This window comes from Pteropus medius, unplaced genomic scaffold (genome assembly GCF_902729225.1).
Source record: "Pteropus medius unplaced genomic scaffold, Ma_sr-lr_union100, whole genome shotgun sequence".
Classification (NCBI taxonomy): Eukaryota; Metazoa; Chordata; class Mammalia; order Chiroptera; family Pteropodidae; genus Pteropus; species Pteropus medius.
In genome coordinates this window covers 1928080-1948274 of record NW_024349798.1, presented here as the reverse complement: position 1 = coordinate 1948274, position 20195 = coordinate 1928080, and the positions used below count along the sequence as shown (strand labels likewise).

Genomic DNA, 20195 nt, shown 5'->3' with positions numbered 1-20195 from the left:
TTCAAGCTGGAGCTGACCGAGCCGGACCTCTGGCAGCTGAGCAAACCCTACTCCCCCACCACTGCTGAACCTCTGCCCCCCACACGGATCATTTCATCTGATTCAGAAGAATCCATAAGTGGATGTTATGATCCCCTTTCACAGATGATGAAAGCGAGCCTTAAAGAGGGCAGGCCGCATGCGCCAGGTCCCCCAGCTGGGAAGGCGGAGCCGGGCTGTGCGTTAACTGCGCTCAGAATGCTGTGTTTAATCCCAGCTCTGCCACCACTGGGACCTGGAGGACGTTTCTTAGTCTGTCTGAGTCTCAGCCTCCTGACCTAAAAAAAAAGGGGATGATAATAATAACACCGGCTTTGCAGGCTTTTGGAAGGTAAGTGGGATAATGTGCCTGAAAGGGACCGGTATGCAGCCGGTGCTCCACAAGTGCTCCCTGGATTGCTGGAGCTGGGCTGAGGGAGGCTGCCTCTGAGGGGGCCCATTTCTTAGAGACTGGTATACAGTAGGCATGTTCACTACGCTCAGTCCATGGCAGTCATGAATGGTATTTTCTTGGGGCCTCAGTTTTCTGATCTGTAAAATGGAGCAAATGAGGGTTCCAACCTCACAGGCTGGGCATGAGGGTTCGACTCTCATCTTGGAACCGGAAGTGTAACAGGAAGGAAGCAGAGGAAGGTGCGTGAGGTTGTGAGGGCCTCGGAGACCCACAAGGGCCGTCCCACCGGGCCTGACAGCCCTTTCTTCCGCCTCACCCTGCCAGGCCAGCACTTACCTCTCCCTTCCTTCCACTAGATCTCATTCCTTCCCCAGGTACAGCTCACTTTGGGATTCTTTTCTATTTTAATAGCTATTTTGAGGCAGTAAGTGGACTAGTAAACACAAGGACCTTGCACCTCACCTGCCCAGGTTCCAAACCAGCTCTGTCATTCACACTCCACATGGTCTTGAGCAAGTTGACTCAACCTCCCTGGGCCTCAGTTTCCCCATCTACAACATGGCGTCGCAACAGCACAAACCCCATCAAGTTGTTGGAGGGATCAGCTGGCTCTAGCACGTTGGCAAAACAGAATTAAGTTTGGGGTGTTGTTATTGTTATTTATTTAGTAATAATTAAATAATATTAATTTAGAGTAATAATAATAGAAAAATAACCTGGCACACTAAAACTATGAGTTGACAGATATCACTGCTCAGAATGAGGCTAAAATAATTAGACTTTCTAAGTGAATCAGTATAAGGAGAAACAGTAAGTGAATACAACACGGACAAGGGGTGTGAGCAGGGCACAGCCGGAACTGGGAAGGCAGTGGACGATGAGGATGCAGGGCCCTTCCATGCATGGGACCCAGTGTGGCATGCCCATGAAGCTGGCCCTGGTTCTATATCTTGACAGGAGTACCAGTTACATGGATGGATACATTTCCTGAAACTCACTGAACTGTACATTTAAAACCTGTGCGTTTCACCATTTGTAAATTATACCAATGAAATGATATCGATTAAAACAAAGAAACATGACAAAATAGGGTTACAAATTCCCAGCTCATCTCAGGCACGTGGTTCTACAACGAGGCGTAGGCGTAGGCTGGTATGATGGCTGTTGTCCTCTTTTAACCCCCTCTGTACACCCCTGGGTGCAGGATGTGCACGGCCTGACCCTATGCCGTTCTCAGAGGCCACGGTGTGATTGTGATCTCGAGTCACCTGCATAATCACGCGGTGGCCCTGATCTGCAGCTGTACATCTGACTTCACTTGAAGGAATCGTCACATGTCTGAAGTGAAGGCTCTTTGTGAATGCAGGGCCTGGGCCGTGGAAGAGTCCTGGGGAGAGACCCAGGAGGAACCAGCCTATGGAAAGACTTTCTCAGGATGTAGAAAGAAGCCATCTTCGAATTCCTCAGAGCCAGAGCAGCTGAGCAAACCCTACTCCCCCACCGCTGCTGAACCTCCGCTCAGATGGGCAAAGGGCTAGATTTAAGCGTCCAAGGTAACTTCTCACACCAAAGTATGATAAGACCGTAGTTATTTAGAAATTTAAATTACCACTATTTATACTTAGCAGCCTCCTCGCCGTAGAGAAACTGTTTCCAATTATGAAACCTGAAAGCTGGTCACCATTTGGGGTTGATGCGACGCTCGCAGAGTAAGCAGGTGAGAGTACCCAGACACCTAATTGCTTGGAAAGATAATCTTGAATAATTGGAATTAGAGCGACTAAAGCAATTATTAGACGTTGTGATCTCCAGGAACAGTCTTCCACCACACAGAGGGGTTTAATCACCTTTAGTAAGAGCACATAATTAGAGAAATCCAGAATTTCAGAACAGAAAGTGGCAGAACCAGCACTTCAGAATGAGAGAGGTGGGAGGACCACGTGCGATGCTAGGGAAGATGAGGCTGGAGGGAGAGTGGGAAGGAAGCGTGGGATGCGACAGGACAGGTGGAATTGGCAGGGTGGGTGGGTGCTGCTTAAAAGACTTTAGGAGCCTGGAGCCTGATCGAACCTAAACTTGCCGTGTGACCTTGAGCAAGGCACTGAACCTCTCTGGGCTCTACCTTCTACTCTTCGGTCATTCAACAAATGTCTATTGCACATCTGCCCTGTACTCGGCACGGAGGACACCGGGTCTCACTCTTTGTACATGCCATTCATGCTCCAGAAATGATCTCCCCAGGAGTCCCTCATGCATGAGAAGGAGTGCCACGCCTCCTTCAGGACCCTCCCCACATGGCACACCTCTGCACAGCCTTGCCAGGTCGTTATCATTCCTTCCACAGCCCTCTGTCCACCTCGTCTGGGCTCCTGATTCACAGAGGCAACTCTCTTCCTCCTTGTCTGTCCCCGCCACTAGAAGGCTCCACAAGAGGAAGAGCTGTGGGTGCTTCTCCTCACTGTCCCAGCTCCTGGCACACAGCCTGGCAGGAAGATGCTGACCACTGGCCTGAGGCGAGGTGGCCAGAGGTCACTGCAGCCCATTCCTGAAAGCAAGGCTGTTGTCTACCCTGCCTCCAAGAATTAAATGGCACCAGGTGAGGTGGCCTGTGTTGTGAGTGTGTTGAGACTGGCCAAGGAAATGATCTCCTTCGTACAAGGATCCCAGAGCTCTGCCACCTCCACACATGGGCCGGGGCCATTTGAATTATGGATACTGCCCACCCTCGGCCAGAGGGCTGCAAGAATCCTCTCAGTTTTGTCTGAGAATGGCCGGTGAGCAGGAACAATGATATATGAACCATTTTGGCCAGTCCTCCTGCCTTTGTGTCCTAAAGTGTCCACCTCATTGGGATGAAGAAATCAGAGCTCCCATTTTGTCAGACCTTAGACCACAGATATGTACTTGGAGACTTGGGAGCACAGAGCCGGAGTAACTGACTCAGTCTGCAAGGCGAGGGAGGACTTTGCAGAGGCAGGACCTTTGGATTGGCTCGTGAGGGCTGACAGAGGGTTCCCCAGGCAGCCAGGGGTGGAAAGATCACCCAGGATAATGCACACGCACAAGGATGCACCAGCCACCTGGCACATGCAGGTTGCAGAGAGCAGGCTGACCGATTCGTAGCTCCCATGTCGGAGTCTGGGCAGCTGTGGAAGTCAGTTCCCTTCTCCCTGCCCTGCTCAGCATGTTCTGATCTATGTACATTTTAGTTCTGTGACATAAATCAATAAAATGCACTAAATAAATTAAGTGAGTAGCAGAATTGTAAATCGATTTCAGACGAAGAACAGAGAGGTTGAGGGAACCAACAAGAGACTATTATAGGAACTGAAGTGAGAAATGACTCAGGCAAGACCCAGGATTGTGGCCATGGAGCCACCACATTGTTATACATCCCTGAAATATTAAACAGATGAAACCTACAAGCTTTGGAGATTGTTTCACAAAAATTGCCAGCTGGTGGCTGCCAGAAATCCCAGCTCGCTGGGAAGCAGGGCCAGGGAGCAGAGATGACTTAAAACACAGCTCAGCCCAGGTGTGCCAGAGGAGACCATGACTTCTGGAGTCAGGATCCAGGTTTCCAAGCCCAGGTAGGCCACCCAGTGTCTGTAACACGGCCCCCGTTCCTTCCTTCGTTACTTCATTCATTCAACAAACCTTTACAAAATTCTTGTTGTGTCACCAACCCCAACTGGGGCAAGGGAGCCATAGGCAGGACCAGATCCAGTGCCTGTCCTCAGGGAGTGTCCAGTCTGGTGGCGGAGATGCAGTGTGAGATGGGTGCTAGTAGGACCAGTCACTGTGGGTACCCCTGGGGTTCAGGATGGCGCTTCAGAAGAGGGCATGTGGAAATTGGGTTTTGAAGGATAAATAGAAGTTTGAAAGGCAAACAGGTGGTAAAGGCACTTCAGACAGAGGAAACAGCTTATGCAGAGGCACAGAAGCACGAACGATAATGAAGAGTGTGGGGGAACTGTACGCAAGTAGGGAGACAGGGCTGGTGCTCAAGGTCCATGACACAGATTGTAGAAGGTAGAGTGAAAAAGGCAATCAGTAGACTGTGGAGGGCCTTGACTGCCATGTTAAAATGTCCTCTGTGAGTTGGGAGCCATGAAAAGGTACTAAGCGGGATGTAGTTGGATTTTCATTTTAGAAAGATGATTTAGAATTCAGCGTGGGAAATTTTCGTTTTACTTTTTATTGAAGTATCTCTTATATTTAGAGAAGCGCGTGCATCGCAAGTGTGCAGCCTGATGAACTTGCATAAACTGAGCACAGCCGTGTAACCAGCACCCAGATTAAGGAACAGATCGTCACCAACTGCCAGAGTCCTCTGCACGCTCCCCATTCTGTCACACCTGCTCTTCAAGGGCAGATTCTCCCTGACTCCTAACAGTAGAGATTCGTTTTGCCTATTTTCCAGTTTTATAGAAATGGAATCATACAGCACATATTCTTTTGAATCCAGCTTCTTCTGCTCAACACCCTTGCTGCTGGGAGCAGTTGTACATGGTTCATTCCCGGAGCCATATGGTCTCCACTGTGTGTGTCGATGGGCACTGAAGACTTGCAAGTAGGAGGTCTGACAGCAAATCCGAATCACGAGAGGCTCAGTTCTTTCATTTGTTCATTCATTCATTCATTCACTCACTCACTCACTCACAGTGAAGGCCCATCTACCTGAGAGGGTACATCCCACATGCAGCTTGTGAACTGGAAACTTTCCTCACCTCACACCTTGACAAATGACTTGGTATAAATCTTTATTGGAGAGTCCTGTTAATGTAATGAATAGAGGAAACCCAAACATGTTCATGGACCCTGCACAGGGGTCTGAGGTATGATCATCTTACCTCAATCCCTGTCCAGTGGAGGGCGCATCCTTTACTCATAGCTAGAGTTCTTCCGCCACGTTGGACCCTGTTTATCTAACTCTCTCCCGCTCCTGTAGGGCAGGCCTTTCACCTTGCTCCCCAGTGCTCAGTCCTGAGCTTGCCACATAGTAGATGCTCATGAAATATTTGTGGAATCGAAAGGTATGTGTAAAATGGCTGGCACTCAGACAGCGCTCAACTGGGGTCTGACAAGGTAATGAATGTGTGTTACCTTACCCAGATAGTTTGGTCACTATTAGAGAAATAAATATAGGTCACTTTTGGATGACAATGACCCATGACCAGGGGAGACTTTGACGAACAAATTGGTGAGTCTCACACACACACACACACACACACACAAGCACACACACACACACACACACACACACAGAAATACAGCTGGACCAGTTCCCACACAACCAGCTGCTCATCATCCTTGAGGCCTGTGGTCAGGCCTAGGTGTGGTAGCGCGCTCTCTTTGCCTTAGTTTCCTCGTCTGTAAGATGGGGATTAAGTGAGCCAGTGTGTACAGAGTTCTCAGAATGGTAGTTGGCACATGGGCAGCATTGCACGAAGCCAGTTCGTGTTTTGTGCCATGACTATCACATTTTGTAGACAAGGAGGGAAGTGACGGAGGGAGCCGGCTCAGGGGTGAGGATGTGGGGGAAGAATGTTCTTTGGGGGAGAGCACACCCAGGCTTCCTGTGTGGGCCGGAACAAGTCACTCGTCGCTGCAGCTCGGCTTCCTCGCCCGGGGAAATAGTCAGTGCGGTGAAGGCGCCGTGAGCAAACCGAGGGATCCGTGAGCACCACACTCGTGCGGGTACCCCTGGGAGAGCCAGGCCAGGAGGTCTGGGGAGGGGCCAGGGGGCTGCCATGAGCAAACCCCACAGACCCCGAAGCGGGGATAAAATGCTTGAGAGGCAGCAACTGCATCAAAATCACTCTGCAACTTGGCAGCAAAGCTAGCCCACTCAGTCTCCTTGTAAACATTTTTATAGACACAGCCACAAGGTCCTTGGCGTGGCCACCAAGCCCTGAAAGTAAAATAATGAGGCCAGTAAAAGACAAAGATGCAGCCTCTCTGGAGCCTTTGGTCCTCATCAAAGAAGCAGGTAAAATGGTCTGATGCTTCTGGGAGGCACAGCGACCCACCCGTCTCTGTACGTGGACACACACGTGTGTACGCACATCCATACACACTCACACGTGCATACACACATTCACGCACGCTCACACCTGGATGCACACATCTCCCCGCATCCACACACACTCACACGTGCACACGTGTACATGCCCGCATGCTTACACATGCTCACCCGCCGCATGAATGCATTCACACACACGAGACACATATGCACACATTCTTACAGAAGCATCTGCTTGTGAATGCATACACTCACCCTCAACTGGACACATGCACGCACACACGTGTACATGTGTGCGCACACAGGCCCTGCTTCCTGGAAGCCAGGCTTGGAGCAGCGCTGACCGTGGAACTCCAGGCATCCGCGAGGGCTGCCTCCGGGTATCAGCTTCTAAGATGCAGTACCATGGAGGGGCATGGAGTGTGAGCTCTGTCCCCTGTGAGACGTAAGACTCAAGAGGCTTAATGCCTTTATGCTTCAGTTTCCTCCTCTGTCTCGTGGAGTGAGAGGCTGTAAGGTTTCTCAGTTAAAACATGTAAAGTGCCTGGTACATAGCAACTACTCAACAAATACCAGCCTTTCATTAGTATTCATAGTCACAGTGTTTTCTAGAGACCTGAGTCTGGAAGCTGGGCACCCGAGTCCCTTAGCCCAAGACTTTAGGGGTGGCCGCAAGGAGTAACTAAAGAAGACTCATCTCTGGAGAAGCCGAGGGAACAGAGGAGGCTGTCCCCACTGCCCAGAGCTGGGGGCCCGGTGGGTTCCCTGTCATGTGTCCCTGTGCTCACCAGCTGGCACTTGGCTGGAGCTCTCCAAAGAGGGGGTGTCCACAAGTCAGAAATGTCACCAGCCTCCATGACACACGAGAGGGGTCAGAGATGCAGCCCTCCAGGTACCTGAACCTCCTGACACTGCAGCGGCCCCCCGTCAGGCCCATGGGTGGCCACATATCCTAGACTTAAGAATTCCCCCCACACACAATGTTGGGACAGTTCGTATGACTTCGGCCTCAGTTGCCCCACCCCGACTCCCAGGACCAGAGCCCGCTCCTTATCTCCAGACTGTTTAAAGAGACCTCCATACTATTCCCTCTTGGCAGCCGTTCCCTTTGGTGGCAGAGGGGAGGCGGGTCGGGAGGCAGCCACAGCCCTGCGGTCCTGTAGCAGCACATCCTCCAGTATCCATTGTCCTGTTCTTCCTTAATAACAAAATCCCTGGCTTTTAGCTGAGCACGCAGTTGCCCAGGATAAAGACCTCGTTTCCCAGCCTCCCTTGCAGCTGAGTGGTCAAGTTCTGGCTAAGGAGACAAGTGTTGTGGGGGACACGCAGGCTCTGTCCTTCCTCCTGTGCCCTGCCTCTATCCTGCTGCCTAGAATGCAGATGTGACAGCTGGAACTCTTGCTGCCATCTTATACCATGAAGACAAAGACCATAGGGATGACACAGAGGGGCAGTAGGGGCCTGAATCCCTGAGAATTTCTTTGGAGCAGAGATGCCCTGGATTGCCTACTTTCAAACTTTTATAAAAGGAGATAAATTCCTCTGTTGAAGCCAGTCACTATGAGTCACTATTACTTACATCTAAATCTAATCCTGACTGCTTAGCCCCTTCACAAGCTGCGGCCTGCTCCTGATCGTCCTACTACTGCCTCGCGTGGCTCTGAGCATCACCGTGGGCTCAGAATCTGCTGTTAGGCCCTGCACACCAGTGAGACCTCTCTGCACAGCAGTGTCCAGTCAGGCAGGACCTCCCCACACCTGTGAGACAACAGAGAAGGGATATCTGGCTTCCTTCCCCGGAGGTCAAATCCAACAGCTAGAGCAATGCCCCTAATACTGGTCTTACCTGGCCCAGCTCCTTCACACATCTTGCTTCCCACAAAGTCCCAGTATGCCCCGGAAATGACAGTAATGACTGTCAGGAATGTCCCACTGGACAGGGAGGGCAAGATGACCTTCCTCTGCCACTTCACTAAGAGACTTGGACCTTTGCAACAGGGTTCCAGCTACCGGGCGCCGTGGCCAGGTTTGCTGAAGGAGAAGCTCTCACAGGGCTGCGGGTGGCCACCTGGGCATGGAAGTATGTAAAGACGGGAGGACTGCATCCCCGAGCAGGGCTACGCTTACCTTTCTCCGATGCTGGGGCCAGGTCAATGAAGCTGCGACATTTTTCACCTTTGAAAAAAAGAGAAGGGTTTTCAGAATATGAGAGGAAATGAGCACGTCAGGCTTTCACCTCTTCCTGTCCCATGAGCCCTGTGGCCGAACAGGGAGCAGGGCCTGAGAATCTCTAATCCTTTTTCCTGGAAAGGCAGTGTCCCCGCAGAACTTGGACGGCTGAATGGCGCCCTGTGATGCCGCCCTCTCTCACCCCCAGTCCAATCCGTTCCTGTCACTCTCACCTCCCGAAAGCCCTCAGGCCCTGTCCATGGCCTCCACCCCGCCCAGGCCCACAGCCTTCCACGCGCTAGGCTCCTTGGCTCTCCCTCTGGGTTTCTGTCCAATCCACCCATCCTCCATGGAAAACAAGGATATTTTCAAAACACACAGCTCTGATCACAGTAAACACATGTGGCTGCTACAGCCAAGCATCGCGACAGCTAAGCACGACAGCCACGACACACAGCTACACATCAAGACAGACATCGTTACAAGACAGACATGTACAGCCACTGACACACAGCCAATGCACGCAGACAGCCAGCTTGTCATCGACAGACACAGACAAGACAGACACGCACACACACATGCACACTCCTACCAAACTCCTCCTGGACGCCTTCCTGCACGCCAGTCTCACGTGGGACTCCAGGACTGGCTCTCTGCTGTCTTCACCACAGCTCTTCTCAGCTTTGTCCCGGCTCTACTCCCAGCAAGTACTTTACACATGCCCCCTCCTGCCAGAACACACGTCCCCTATTGCAAGCTCTCACGGCACCTTGGCCCTCTCCTATAGGGCACCCTGACTCTTTCTGTGTGTGTGCTTTTGGGGTGGACGGCCCGCATGCGAGCCCCACCCCATGAGGGCAGGCGCCACGTCCTCGGTGCACCCCCAGCCCAAGAAATGGCAACTCCATCCCCCAGGGCACAGGCCGAAGCCTTCATTTCCCTCTTCCTCTCACATCTCCACATCTGACCTGCGGCTCCGGATTCGCAGTGTATCTAGAATCCGACCATTCTTCATCGCCTCCACTGGTCCAGCCACCACTATCTCCCATCTGGATTGTTGCGGTGGCCTCCGCACAGGTCTCCCTGTTTCTGCCCTTATCCGTACAGTGGCCTAAAGGATCCTGTTATCACCTAAGATCATGTCGTTTCTCCACTCAGAACCTATGTCCTCAGTGTGGCCTACAAGGCCCTGTATTATCTGTCCCCCCAACATCTCCCTGACCTCATCTCCTAGTATCGTCCCCCTGGCTCTCTCCATTTCAGCCACATTAGCCTCCTTGCTGACCCTTAAATGTGCCAGGCGCATCCCTGCCTCAGGGCCTTTGCACACGCTGCTACTTCCACCTAGAACATCCTTCCCCCAGAGAGCTGAATGGCTTATCCCGCCTCTTCTTTATCACTTCCCTCAAATGTTGCCTTCTCAGGGAGGTCTTGCCTAAATTTTTTACTATTCCAAACATCTCTCCCCTGACACTCCCCATCTCTCTTCCCGCTGGATCCTCGCACCTAGAACGGTGCCTGCTACACAGTGAGTGCTCAATAAATATTTGTTGAAGGAGTATATAAATAAATGAATAGTGAATGAATGAATGAGTGAGTGAGTGAATGCCTTCTACCCAAGCTTTATGCCTATAAAAAACTTCCACTCTTCGGTCGTTCCTCCCTAATGCTGAGCACTCTTCAGTGTGAGTCTCGTCACTTAGATCACTGAGCTCAGCACGTCGCCTTCCACGAAACTTGATGGCCGGGAAGGACCCTAAAGGCCATCCAAGTTAAGCGGTTCTCAGACCTGGGCAGCCCGGGCCCCGTCCACACGGACCCCAGTTTCGTTGGTCATTGTGGGGCCTGCACATCAGTAGGATTTTAAAAGCTCCCCAGGTGATTCCAACATGCAGTTAGGGTGATAGTCTCACTCCAGTCTGGTCATTTAAATGACAGCTCAGGCCATCATGGCACTGGACACTCCATCAAGCAAGAGCATTTGTGGGGCAGGACAGCAGAGCGGCCACGAAATCAGCAGAACTGGGTTGGAATCCTGGCTCTGTCACTTGCTGCCACGTGACTCTCCAGTCTTTCTGTGCCTTGATTTCCTTGCCTGTGAAATGGGCACAGAACCTGTCGGGGTGTTGTAAACACTCAACATGGGCAGCCCTTGCCTGGAAGAGTGAGAGGGCGTATTCATACCCACCACGACCTCTAAGGGAAACCTTTCTACGGGGTCCTCGCTGGTGTGCCTTGCCCTGATGCTGATGGCAGACAGATGGGAACGCAACCCCAACACGAGGGTGACCAACTCGAGAGCTCTCAACAGCAAGCAAGGACTAAGGCAAGCCTCCGGGGATGAGGCAGCCTGGAGAGGGTGTGTAGCCTGTCTAAAGGAGTGTGGACTGACATCAGGCCATCTGCACCAGTCAGGGTCCTGGCAGGAAACAGATGGCACTTGGAAGCAGCTCAGTGAAGACTGCTGGGTGAAGGAGCTATTCACAGACGTATGGACGGGGTGCGAGGCCGGCAACATAGTACCCTGCACCTGCCCCAGACCCAGCCAAGGACACAGGGCTCCCCAGTGCCCCTCCCTCTTGCTGCCTGTCTTCCTGCTGCTAACCAGACGGGTTGAAATGTCTCCTTGCTCTGAAATTCCAGTGGCGTTTTTTTGCAATGTATCTCACTATATTGTCACATTCTATCTTGGGCACAGCTTGGCCCCTCTGGCTTGGCCCCACCAGCAGGTAGAAGCTAAAACCTGTCATGTTGCCTAAGATCCAGGATCTGATAACCCAAGGAGAGTCTATGGCAAGCACCATGCTGAGAACTTGGCACGTATCACATTGTATGAGGTCAGTATCCTTTCCCATTGTATAGACGAGGAAACTGAGGTTTGCATAGGCAAAGTGACCCACCCAAGGTTACACAGCCCAGAAGAAGCAGAATGAGGATCTGGACCCAGGTCTGTGTTTCTCCAAAGCTCTTATCATTCAAGGGACTGACCTGCCCGGAAGCGAAGCACAAACCTGGGACAGTCCACAGCCGGACCAGCTTGTTTAGACTCAGGCAAACAAACAGTGTCTCCGAAATACCTTTTTAAAACATTTTATTATGGGAAGTTTCCATCTTTTGCCAAAGCAGAGTATGAAGAACCCCATGTCCCCACTCTCAGTCTCCATAACTGTCACCCCAAAGCCAGCCTTGTCTCATCTATGCTCCTGCTCCCACCACCATGGGGTTATTTTGAAACGAATCCCAGAAGCTGTATCTAAATGTCTTTCTAGAGGGTTTGCTCCCTGCTCAAAAAGACAAATGCAAGGTCATTTATTCCTAGACCCTGTAAGCATCACCTTTGGGGTTGTTGTTGGCTTTTTACAGCATGGGAATAAAACACAGAACCCAAGAGGCCCTGCCCCACCCCTGACCCCTCCGACCCACTGTCTTTGAGGAAGGGCGAGGGAGGTGGCCAAGCTAAAGGGGGCAGGGGGGAAGGCGGGGAGAGGTGGCTCAGAAATTGCCCTCGACGCAGCAGCTTGAGCCTGCCAGCAGGCATACGGATATCGCCACCAAAGGACCTGGCACAGGCCCTCACAGAGACAAGGCTTCCAGGAACCCAACCCGGGTACAACCAGCAGGTCACAGTTGCCTCCGCTCTGGCTCACCGCTCATGGCTGATTCCAGGAATCTCGCCCCGAGCTTCCTCCTCCAGGCCCGGCTACTTGAGAAAGAAGCCCATGTGTGTAGAGGTGGCAAGGGGAGGATGGTGCACCAGGGTCAACAGTGGGCCAGGCAGGGTGGGGCTCTGGCTGCACACAGACCTGAGTTCAAATCCCCGCTCTGCCATCGCCGTGGGCGAACAATGGTTTCTGTTTGGTTGGGGGCTTTTGCCAGTAAAGGATGATCATTCCAGCCTCATGGGGCTGCTTGAAGGCTAAATGAGGTGATGAGTATGAAACAAGATGTCTTCAGTCAGGATTTATGTCAAGCAACATCTGCAAGGGATCAGCTTGATATTCTGACACCCACACTCCCACTGTCATTCATCACAGCTCTCAGACGTCCTTCTTGAAAGGGGATGCTCTTAAGGCCAGTGGAGGTGTCTAGGTTCCAAAGCCACAAGACATGAGTTCAAATCCCTCTTCTGCCTCCTCCTAGCCACATGACCTCTGAGAGTGGCATCACCTCTCGGAGCCTTTTCCTCGCCTGCTAAGTGGAAGTCATTGGGTATCTGGCTGTCCAGGCTTGCAAAAAGGATGAAACAGAAGCAAGTATGTGGAAATGCTCCCCCTGTGCTTGGATCCAGAAATAAGAGCTATTTTTGATCCCTTCCCTGGATCCTGGGTTAGAGACACGTTGCCCTCCTCCCAAGGAAAGCCTGGATGTCTTCCCAAGCCAGGAGCAGGAAGCTGTACCTGTGCTCCCTCAGGCTGAGCAGCTGGAGGGAACTGGGCAGGACCATGGGCAGTATCAGGGAGGTGGCCAGAAGCAGATGCCCATGGCTGGTAGAATGTGTGGAGCGCCAAAGGTCCGCCAAGTTACCCTTGGCATAAACACGCAGGAGCCCAGGTCTGGATGTCAGCGGAAAGACGGCCAGCAGGAGAGAAGGGCACTAGGGAGCCCAGTGTCCTTGGCGAGGCCCCCAGATCCTGGGTCTAAAGATCGTGACTCAATTTCATGCCCACCAGATGGTGTTGTCGAGGTTTCTGTGGAGTATAGGGTGGGGAGAGAACATCGGGAGACCTGTGGTGAGGGACTGGGGGACACAGGGACAACAGAGAGAGGTAGTAACAATGGCCTCACAAAGCCAGCCAGTGAATAATATTTGCTAATGTATATTCGCATGTATTTGTGCCAGGCCAAAAGTGCTTTAAAAACTATCACCCCCACTTCACAGATGAGAAAATCGAGGCCTGGAAAGACTGAGTAACTTGTCTAAGGTCACACGGCCAGTGGTGAATCAGGATTCAAACTGAAACAGCCTACCACAGAGCCTGTGCATTTGGCCACTACTCCATACTGCCTCTTAGCAAAGTAAGCAAGTTCTAGAAAAATCCATGCTTACTAAAGCAAATCTCAGATGACCTCTAAAGAGGACTCCACATGTGGCAGGAGAAATTAGCAGCCATCAGGAAGTGACTGCATTTTGAGATGCTCTGATGACGGCACCCAACAAGGCTAGTTCTGAGTTTGACTCTGCTTCTGAGACCCAGATTCCACAGAGCCCAACGTGTCTAGTTTTCTCTGTAGTCATTGCTTTCGACTTGCTAGGAGGGCAGAGAAAAACTGGTCTTGGCCCCCAACAAATGTGGCCCATGAGAAATGACTTGTACTGTTTGGCAAGGGCGAAAGCTCACCCACCTTCGCTGGCTGGATTCAAGGAATTCAGCACTGGGAGGAAGGAGCAAAGAAATTGCCAGCAGGTCTTGCGTGAAGCTTCTCCTCTCACTATCCAGGCTGGCGAGGGGTGTGTGTGTGTGGGGGGGGTCCTTCCTTGGCAAGTGCTTCCTTGGAATTCTCCGGAGGCCTCTGCCAGTTCAACTGACAGGGCAGCAGATGGCACACACTTATCTGCTGATGATATTTTGATTTATTTATCTCTTACAGATGGTACCATGCCTTGATTTCTGGCAGGAGTCCAAAGTGTGGGTTAACTTTCTGGGGATAATCGTTTGTCCAAGTGGATGAAACACCAAAAACTGCCTGGCATCGTGACAGTCACTGGAGCCTCCAAACTTACCTTGCTTGGGCATTTGGGGTACTGTGGGTAAACCAAAGGGAAGAATTTGTTCTGCAAAATTTTACAGCTGGAAGAATTTAAATGCCTATTTAAAATTAACACCAGAGTGCTTAAATGTAAGAGCTTTGAACTCACAGTCTTGAGTTCAAGCCCCAGCTGCACCACTTACGAGCTCTGCAACCCAGGCCAGTCTCTCTGGGTCTTAGTTTCCTCATCTGTAAAGTGCGTAGAATCGTCATCTCCACCACATAAGATGTGGCAGAAACAGCCAGCTTCCCACCAGAAAAAATGCTCTACTCCTGCTGCAGTGTGGAGTTCATGGCTGGGAAGTGGCTGCCCAGCTAGGCACGATATTTCCCAGCATCCCCTGCATCCCAGCACAGTCATGTGACTGGTTCTTGCCTCTAAATTGTGAGTGTGAGTGACGTGTGCCACTTCCTGGGGAGGGCTTTTACACAGTGGGTGTACCTTCTTTTTCCTCTTTCACCCAGATGCAGAGGATTCTGAGGTCTTCTAAAAGAAATACTTGTGGCCCGGAGGCACCTGTACTAAGGCTGTTTGCCCACTGCGTCCTAGTCTGCATGAGCAACTGTCACCCCACCCCCCACCCCATATGCGCCAGGACTGTCTGCACTCAAGTATTACACGAGCAAGAAATAAATGGTCACTGTTGATCCACTGATATCTCATGGTTTATTTGTTTCAGCAGCTGGTGTTGCTTTATACATAGTTGAGGATCAAATGAAATCTTCCATGTGAGGTAGCTGGTGCATGACGGGACTCAGTGAAAGTTCACAATTACTATCATCGTCATCCTTCGAGGGATCTCGCTAAAGAAGATATTGTGGGCTTTTTAAATGTCATCCGTACGCTGGATTGTTAAAGCAAAGCCAGTCGGGTTTTCCCCACCACCTCAGCCTCGTTTCCACCCTTTTTGGATACTATTACAAATCCTTCATGTGTTGTCCTATCTCAATCCCCCAAAAGCACATTTTAAAGGAAAAATTAAAGGGAGAAGGAGCTCTGGGCAGTTTTCTCATGGCACACTGTGGCTGACGCGGGGAGATTACGGCACACAAGCACTTGTGTCCTGGTGTTCCCTCTCTCCCACCTGGGCGCAGAGTTATCCACCTTGACTAGAGATGGGACGAGAAACTTAGGGCCTACGGAGCCTGCCACTCTCAGTCTCCAGATGTGAAAAACAAGACCCGGGGAGGGCTTTGGGGCAGGCCTTAGGCTCTTGTCATGAGTCAGATAATTGAGCCGAAGGTGGAACCTGAGTCCTCTGCCTTCTTATGCAGAATTAGGTATGAAAAACAAGGGCCCCACAGTCCTGGCTACACAAAACAATAACATCCAACACGTACCGAGCATTTACTACGTGCCAGGCACATTCTAAATCTCCATACACACTAACCTGTCTAATCCCCATAACGACCCTATGAAAGAGGCACTGTTACTGCTGCCATTTATCAGATGAAGAAACTGAGGCCCAGGGAGCCTAAGTACCTTACCCAAAAGCACAGAGATAGTAAGTGGTGGATGCAGGATTCCACTCAGGACGCTCTAAGTCCAGAACCCCTATTTTCGTCATGTTTGGAGGAATGGAACTTGTAGGAAGACACTGATTCACTCCGCTTGACTCCAGGGCACAGAACTAACCCCAGTGGGCCCCAGGAGCAAGACCCTGTCTGATACAACCAAAGGAGAGTTCAACTGTGGAAAAGGGCCTCCAAGGTGGCATTAAACTTGCCAGCGGTGAAAGAGTGTAAGAAAGGCTTGGGGCACCACACGGAGGTGGTGCCAAGAGATTCAAGCAGCCAATGGGGTATCAGACTGGGCCGGTCTTTCCTCACATGTCCTACAGGTGGTTTGTGATGGGGGCTGTGGTGCTAAATTACACTGAATCACATCATGGGGAATGAGTCTCCTTTCCCAATTCCCTTCCAATCCTTCAGATTACTTCCAGGAGAAAATTTCAGTTTAGTGATAGCCTGTCCTTGACATTGCTCTAAGACTTGCAAATCTTCTATTTAAAGAAAGAGGAGAGGGAGAGAGAGAGAAAGGGAGGGAGGAGGAGAGAGAGAAAAGAAAGAACAGAGAGAGAAGGCAAAGTGTCAACTAAATTGATGACATTGTTTTGTTTAATGCGCTTGCCTTTACACACACACACACACACACACACACACACACACACACACACGTATATATTTCTTCTATTTCTGGCAAGTTATTACAGTTTTTCCTATTACCAAGTGTAATAAAACACTTCCCTTTAAATTCATTTATGTAAGGAAAATGTGAGCCAATATAGAGCAAAAAAAAAAAAATCCTAGTAGAACAGGGGTATGTGGGTAATAACAAATTTATGAAGGCGATGTGAGAATGACTGAAGGCTGGGACACTGGGATAAAGGAATCCTAGGCATCGAGGCCCACTCCAGGCCAAGAGCTTACAGGGCCGCCTCCCTGCACAACGCTCAGAGCACCATTCACATCATGGGTTATACGAATGACATTCCCGGGAGTTGTGTGGCTGTACACAGCAGCCATGGATATTTTTAGAGTAACAAATATCCCAAACATAGGAGGGGAGAGGGATTATCTTCTGTTCAGCTGCCCTAAAATTGGCAGCCAAAGTTTCTCGCTCTGAATTATGGCACTCTCTGATCCTTCTACAATGTCCCCATGCTCGGGGGGCCACCAGGCTGCCCAACCAGTGCTGGCACCCAACCCATCCTCAGGAAGAAGGATGGAAGGAACGCAGGCACAGCGTTCTTCTTGGGGAAAGCTGCGGGGAGATAAAATGGCAAATGAGCTGTGCATTCAACTCCAAAGGCAACAAGCAGGCATTCTCAGACACGAAAGCACTTGGAGAATATAGTATTCACGAGCCATTCTCGAAAAAGCTAGTTGACATTGAAATCCAGTTCACCTGGTGAAGAATCAAAATAAACTCGAGTGGAGAATTCCTAGTAAAAGCATCAAGTACTTTTAAGTACGTAAATACTCAAAATATTGGAGATGTTATGGTTGCAACACCCTGACTTTATAAAAATCATATGAACATCAAAAATCAGGAGGTCAGAGGCAGAATGAACACTAGTGTTCTCATCTTTCTCAGGCGGGGTCTATTACTGGACACACTTTGCTTACAGGATGCAATGACGTAGTTCTCTTCCCCCTCCCCTGCAAATCACAAAGGTAGTTATCTCCCCAGGATCAAAACGACCAGGCACAAGAGAAGGGAGATTAGAATTCAGGCCTGACATGCAAACACATGGGCCTCACTCATCCTCAGGGAGCCCTACCCCAACATGACTGTCTGGCCCCACACTACTGAGAAAGAGCCTCTCATGTCTTAGGAGTTTACCAAGCTGATAAAAACAAACAAACAAACAAACAAATACACAAACAAACCACTTTTTTAATTTAAAAAAAGAAAGAAAATCAACTTACACTCACCATGCCATCCTAAACATCTCTCATCCCTCTCCACCACACACACACACACACACACACACACACACACACACACACTCATTTCTGGAGGTCCATTGCCTCAGCCTCTCCCCTGGCCTCCCTGCCTCCCCACGCTGTCAGACAAGGGATGTCTATAGAGCCTAGATCTGAACTCTGTTGGGGAACCTCTACTTAATTTCAGTTCTCACCAGAATCACCATGCCTTCAGACATGTATTTAAATCACTGAGATGCATATTCTCTGTGACCCAACAATTTCATTTCTTAGAATTTATCTTATAGACATACTCACGTGTGTACAAAGTAACACAAGGTCAAGATAATTCACCGCAGCGTTATTTTAATAGCAAAAGACTAGAAAAGACCTAAATTTCCACTAATTAAATAATAAATAAACATTCAATTTATGTAAAACTCATACCCATTAAAACAAATAAGGCAGCTCTCAGAAAACTAACAGAATATTAACATTAACTAACATTAATACAGAAGGCAGAATATCAATATTCTGTGAAAAAGTGGGTACCCCACTGAAGCTTAAGACCCATGGCTCATACAGAATAAATCTAAATGACTCCACCCACTCCTACTTCTGTTCACTGTGGCTTCTTGACATTCTCCATCAGACACTGTATTTATTTTCAATTGCTGCTGTAACAAATTACCCTAAGCTTAATGGTTTACACATTACAAAATTTTTATCTTATAGTTCTGTAGGTCAGAATTTCAACATGTGTTCAGTGGGCTGAAATCGAGGTGTCGGCAGGACTGGATTCCCTTGTGGAGGCTCCAGGGAAGATCCAATCTCCCTGCCTTTTCTAGCTTCTCATGGCCGCCCGCACTCCTTGACTTGCAGTCCCTTCTTCCACCTGCACAGTTGGCTGTGCTGAATCTCTCTTCTCCACAGGCACAGCACCCCCTCTGACTCCAAATGGGAAAGGATCTCCACTGTTAAGGACTCACGCGATTAGATGGGGCTCATTGGGAGAATCGAATAATCTCCCCAACTCAAAATCCTTAATGTAATCACATCTGAAAAAGTCCCTTTCGCCCTTTAAGGTGGCATGTTCATGGGTTACAGGGATTGTGATGTGGACATATTGGAGTGGGGACATATTCTGCCTACCACAGACACCCTGGACTCCGGCCACCAAAGTACTCACCCATCATATCTCGTCAAACACAAGACCTCATGATGAGGTAATGGTTCTTCTGCCTGAAATGCTCTTCCTCACCTGCCCGATTCCTACGCAGACCTTCAAGGCTAACCTCAAGAGCCCCCTCCTCTGTGAAGCCTTCCCTGATTCCCCCAGGCAGAATTAGCGACAATGCTAGCACTTTGAAAAGATCCCTCTGTACGGCACTCGTCACTTAGCGGTTGAACTATTTGCCTACATGTGCATGTCTCAGCAGCATTCAAGCAATTTAAGAGTGAAAGTGACTTATTCCACCACACAGACCCCATTCAGCATGATAGTTGGTGGGATAAGCAAACACTGAAGGAATGAAGGACTGATCTTTTCTATTTTACTGTGGAGTACACCATACGATTTGAAATCAAAAATATGATTTTGTATAACTGTTACAGGATGCAATGATAAAATGGCAAATGAGCTGTGCATTTAATGCACATGTCCGGCTCATAATAGGAGCTCAATAAATATTTGCTGAGTGAATAAATTAATACGCACACCTAATATTTATTGAAAATTTTCTATAGACCAGGCACTATTCTCAGTTCTGTCTCCCTCATTTAATTTTTCACAATAACTCTCAAAGGAGGAGTACTATAATCGTTTGGGTAGTTAACATTAGCTCCTGTTACAAACACCTCAGAACTTTAAAGGCTTATTTCTCAGCTCTTTCCCAAATGACTCCCACCCATGTGGTGACCCAGGAACCCAGGCTCCTTCCATGATGTAGCTGCATCACAGACAAGAGAGAGAAAGTATGGGGAAGGCACGCTGTATACTCACGCGCCTCAGCCATACATCGCTTCCACTCGTATCCCATTGGCCACACCAGTTACATGGCCAATCTAATGATAAAGGAAGCTGGGAAATGCAGGGAGCTCATGGACATTGAGTGGTCAAGCAGAGTGGTCACTACCACAATTATTATCTTCCTCATCCTACAGTTGAAGAAAGAGTGGTTCAGAAGAATAGAAACATCGCCCAAGATCTGGCAGCTAGTGTACGTAGCAGACAAATTCAACCAAGGGTCTGTCCGCCAGCACAGACCATACTCTTAACCATTGCTTGCTCACATTTGCACACCTGTGTGCTCAAAATTTAAGCCACCTCAGAAAACGGAAGTCCTGGGACCTTGGTGAGTGGCAGGAAGGACCCCGTCCTGGGATGGGGTG

At 49.8% G+C, this 20195-nt stretch overlaps 1 protein-coding gene across 3 annotated transcripts in view; it reads right to left on the bottom strand.

Moving 5' to 3' along the window:
- The window catches only part of GSG1L (GSG1 like), a 182881-nt gene that overhangs the window by 111865 nt on the left and 50821 nt on the right, over positions 1 to 20195 (bottom strand). For all 3 annotated transcript variants that reach the window (XM_039884682.1, XM_039884680.1, XM_039884681.1), the window contains exon 2: positions 8586 to 8633. In XM_039884682.1, coding sequence (XP_039740616.1) covers positions 8586 to 8633 — 48 coding nt within the window. The remainder of the gene's footprint in view (positions 1 to 8585; positions 8634 to 20195) is intronic.